Source organism: Galeopterus variegatus, unplaced genomic scaffold (genome assembly GCF_000696425.1).
Source record: "Galeopterus variegatus unplaced genomic scaffold, G_variegatus-3.0.2 Scaffold6361, whole genome shotgun sequence".
Taxonomy (NCBI): Eukaryota; Metazoa; Chordata; class Mammalia; order Dermoptera; family Cynocephalidae; genus Galeopterus; species Galeopterus variegatus.
Genome location: NW_007732472.1, coordinates 129,146 through 129,809, shown reverse-complemented (window position 1 = coordinate 129,809; position 664 = coordinate 129,146). Strand labels below are relative to the sequence as shown.

At 31.9% G+C, this 664-nt stretch overlaps 1 protein-coding gene across 1 annotated transcript in view; it reads left to right on the top strand.

Annotated features, from left to right (window-relative positions):
* Positions 1 to 363: 363 nt before the first annotated feature.
* Positions 364 to 664, top strand: part of LOC103606183 (exocyst complex component 4-like) — a gene marked incomplete at both ends in the record, with an annotated part of 10,103 nt that continues 9,802 nt past the window's right edge. The window contains one exon of the mRNA XM_008590775.1: positions 364 to 509. Coding sequence (XP_008588997.1) covers positions 364 to 509 — 146 coding nt within the window. The remainder of the gene's footprint in view (positions 510 to 664) is intronic.

Sequence of the window (664 nt, the reverse complement as noted above, 5' to 3'; positions counted from 1 at the left end):
GGGGAGGATGAGAGTTAGAGAAATGAGTTAATGGACACAAAACAACTAGTTAGGAGAAATAAGTTCTATTGAGGTACAGTTGAGCTAGACACCTATAATTAACATTAATTTACTGTATGTTATCAAATGACTAGAAGAGAGGAGATTGAATGTCCTGAAAACAAAGAAATGATTATGTTTTGTATTGATGAATATGCTAATTATCCTGACTTGATCATCGTACATTGTACATAGGTTTTCACATTACACTCTATACCTCAGAAATACGTATGATCAATTACGTTTCAATAAAATAAAATAAAATGTTTTTTCTTAATAGCACATTAAAAATGTATGTATTAAACTCTTTTTTTGGTTGTACAGATGCTATTGACTGAGTACTTGGATATGAAAAATACTCGTACGGCCTCTGAACCATCAACTCAACTAAGCTATGCCAGTACTGGACGAGAGTTTGCAGCTTTTTTTGCCAAGAAGAAACCTCAAAGGCCAAAAAGTTCTCTTTTCAAGTAAGTATCACTCTGGTGGTAAGACAGCAGGTGTCAAAAGTGATAGATCCAACTAGGATAACTGTCTGATTTATTTTATTTTATTTTTTTTTTCTTTTGCGTTAAATTTTTATTTTGTCAATATACAATGTATATGATTATTATGGCCCATCACC